Consider the following 3,478-nt stretch of genomic DNA (forward strand, 5'->3'; position numbering starts at 1 on the left):
TCCCACTGGCTTAGGGGAAAAAAAAGCTGGAGAAGCATGGTGAACTCCCCATATTGCTCTTGAAATTTCCATAAGGCACCAAGATTTAGCCAGAGAGGCATGTTGTTGTTATTGTTCCACAATTCATGTCAAGCTAGCACTAAGAAAAAGTAACCAACAAGAATCAAACAGTATCAAACCAGACAATGTAAGCGAGTCACAGAGGGAGTTTTCTGATGGCAGTGACAAAGTGCTGCCAACTATTTCAGCCAAGGGTTAGGATACACAAAATGTTTGAACAAGGAATGTCAAATCCAGTCCAAATACATTTTCTCACTGAAGGGAGCTGACATCACACCCATCAAAATAAATATAGACATCTTGCAAATGAAATTGCCCAGAGGCTATTTTTTTACATCTCCAGCTTTCATGAGGGCCTTAATAGCCCTGGCTCGCATCTCGAGCTCCAGGAGCTCCAGCTGCTGTGCTGATGGGTGAACATCATCTGCTGGAGGAACTGCTAGTGCTGCTGCCTTAGTCTCCTTTGGGGAGGATTCTGCAAGCCCCAGGATCTCATTCACACTTTTCTCAATGTCCTTCTGGAGGTCGTCTATCGGACCATCTCCACTTCTGACAGTCCTTTCTGGCACAATGGAATTCTCATCTTCGTTACAGGGGCCTTCGATATCACTGTCATAGGCATCTGCATTGATGCTGAGAACATCGCTATCTTCTCCTTTGCCTGCAACCCAAAATTAATAAAACAAACCATTCAGAGATTCAGAAGCCTAACAAATAGAATGGCTTTGCAACATGCAGTATTGACGCAGCATAAAAATATTTCTTTGCACGGATTTAGAGTATAGGAAAGGTCATCTATAAATTAAAAACAACAGTTTCTCCCTTTCCTGCCCTTCCCCAACTTTAAGACTGATCTAATTTAGACAAGTTTTAATGCATTTTTATTCCAATTTAGAGGAACATGCAGTAGAACCAAAGCTGCAGTGCTGGGAAAATTTATTCCATCATATGGAATTGCATGATCTATTTTCCTAATTAAAATGTCATAAGGTTTTATATCACAAGGACGCGTCTGCATTACAAAATGAAAGTTGATGTTGAGAGCCTTTGGGACTGACTACTGTTTATTATTTTAAAAGTGAATTTAATTCCTGAAGTGTAGTTTAAAAATACTCCTAACATTATATACTGTAAAAAATAGGTTACAGTTATCAGTGTACCAATACATGTATTACAGAGCTTTTTAATGAAAGTATTTAAATTTACATTATCTCAAGCACAATCAGAAAAGACATTTTGTTCAATTAAAAGCACAAATTTTAGAATGTTTTAATATAATATAATAATACAAGGAAACTAGTCAAATCTGTGGCATTCGTCTAATGTGGTAGTAATAAAAAACTCCTGCTGTGACTTCTTGGCCTCAGTTACTGTAGATTTGTGATCTCTTACCTTTAGAAGTCCTCCATGAACACTGCTCATCACTCAGATGAACATCAAAACAATTTAATGCAACAAACGAGCAAAATTAGCTGCTGCATTTTTATCCCACCTTTCCACCAAGATACTCAGCATGGAAACATGACTCTCCTGTCCTCCTTTTCTTCTTCACAACAATTTTGTATATCCTCTGAACAATTCTGTGAAACACTGTGTTCTACCAATCCACTAGGCAAGATTTGTGGTCACCCTCCAGCTTAAGGAGCCTTTCTCCAACTTAAGTGCCTTCTCTTTCCAAGGGAAAAGACACCTAAATAGGAGTAAGCCACTCTAAACTGAAGATATTTCATTCCACCTAAGACAGGATACCACCCAGTGACTGGCCAAGGTCACCCAGTAGCCAGGATGGCTGAATCAGGATTTTAACCTGAATCACCCAACTTTTAATCTAATGGTTAAACTACAATGGCTCTTAGTAAAAAATGTAATCATTTCTATTCTGCCTTAACTCCTTGGATTCAAGGCTACAAACAACGCAGCAACCAAGTTGCACAGAGTTACAAATTTAACAGCACTCAGGATTTAAAATACACAAGAATTAAATCAGCTTCAGAGGAGAGCTGTGTTGGTCTGCAGTAGAACAGCTAAGTTCAAGTCCAGTAGCTCCTTAGCAACCAACAAGATTTTAGGGGTATAAGCTCTGGAGAGTCAAAGCTCCTCTCTCAAAGGGAGCTTGACTCTCCAAACCTTATACCCCCAAATCTTGTTGGTCTCGAATGAGCAGAGCCAAATCTACTGAAATAATTTATTCTCCATCAGATTCTCTCCGGAATAAAACTCTCTCATATGTAGCATGTGAAGGTGCCCTCCTGAACAACCTCAGCAGGCCATTCCACAGGACTGCCCCCCCATAGAAAAGGCCTGTGGTTTTGTGATTATTCATTTCATAAGAATATAAGCACTAACATGCTGGATCAGACTACAGGCTCAAGTAGCCCAACATTCCATCTCCTGCAATGGCCAGCTAGATGCCTTCAGAAATCAGACAACAAGTGGACAACATGATAAGGGTAGCGATCTCCTATGCTACAGTACATCTTCAGTGTAGAAACTCCATTCATGGCTATTATTGTATGGTTAAGAGTCAGTGAAATAATTTTTGTCCATGCTTTAAAAAAACAGAAATATCTAAGCTAGTGACTATCACTACCTCTTGCAACAACCAATTCTATAATTATGCACTGTGTAAATAAGCTATATTGAACTTTCTGCCAATCAATTTCATTAGATAAGCCTCATGTTTGAGAAGACAGAGAACATAAATCTCTTACAATTCACTTTCAGTTTATGGAAACCACCACATAGTATTTCTAATTGGACAGTGAGATACATAAAAGGCTTTATTAAGAAAATAAACATAGAAGGAACTGCTTTTCACCCTGGTCCAGATTGTTAAACATTCTAAAAAGTCCAGCTCTTCTCAGCAGAAAAGATACTCATCTTAAACAATTTTTTTCAGGTAATTTCTTAACAACTGCAATATTGTTTTTGAAATGGGATGATAATGATCATCAATATATCTAATTCTCAATTTGGCCTCTTCTCTGGATACTTAAATCCAGAAACTGGGGCCCCAGCCAGACAAGATAAATTTTTCTTCAAACCCGACAAAAGTCCTAGGTTTAGAAATGGGATGATAATGATCATCAATATATCTAATTCTCAATTTGGCCTCTTCTCTGGATACTTAAATCCAGAAACTGGGGCCCCAGCCAGACAAGATAAATTTTTCTTCAAACCCGACAAAAGTCCTAGGTTTTCAGAAAAATCTGAAATCTATCTATGTATGTATTTATATGTATACTAGGAATAAAGCCCGTTGTGGAAATAAATACAACGAAATCTAGAAAGAGGCTCTGGGGGAGTGCTCTGGCTTTGGGCAAACAGTGTCAATTTGCTGTGGTGACCTCAGCAGGGTATAATGACAGAGTCCACTGTTTTCTCCAGAGGAACTGATCTCTGCTACCTGAAGAGCAGT

The 3,478-nt window shown here is 38.7% G+C and overlaps 1 protein-coding gene across 1 annotated transcript in view; it reads right to left on the bottom strand.

Moving 5' to 3' along the window:
- Window positions 1-7: 7 nt before the first annotated feature.
- CAAP1 (caspase activity and apoptosis inhibitor 1) overlaps window positions 8-3,478 on the bottom strand; it is a 32,467-nt gene continuing 28,996 nt past the window's right edge. The window contains exon 6 of the mRNA XM_015422419.1: window positions 8-721. Within this exon, the coding sequence (XP_015277905.1) occupies window positions 384-721 (338 nt within the window). The 3' untranslated portion in view covers window positions 8-383. The remainder of the gene's footprint in view (window positions 722-3,478) is intronic.

The sequence above is a fragment of the Gekko japonicus genome, unplaced genomic scaffold (genome assembly GCF_001447785.1).
Source record: "Gekko japonicus isolate JY-2015 unplaced genomic scaffold, Gekko_japonicus_V1.1 scaffold1113, whole genome shotgun sequence".
NCBI lineage: Eukaryota > Metazoa > Chordata > Lepidosauria > Squamata > Gekkonidae > Gekko > Gekko japonicus.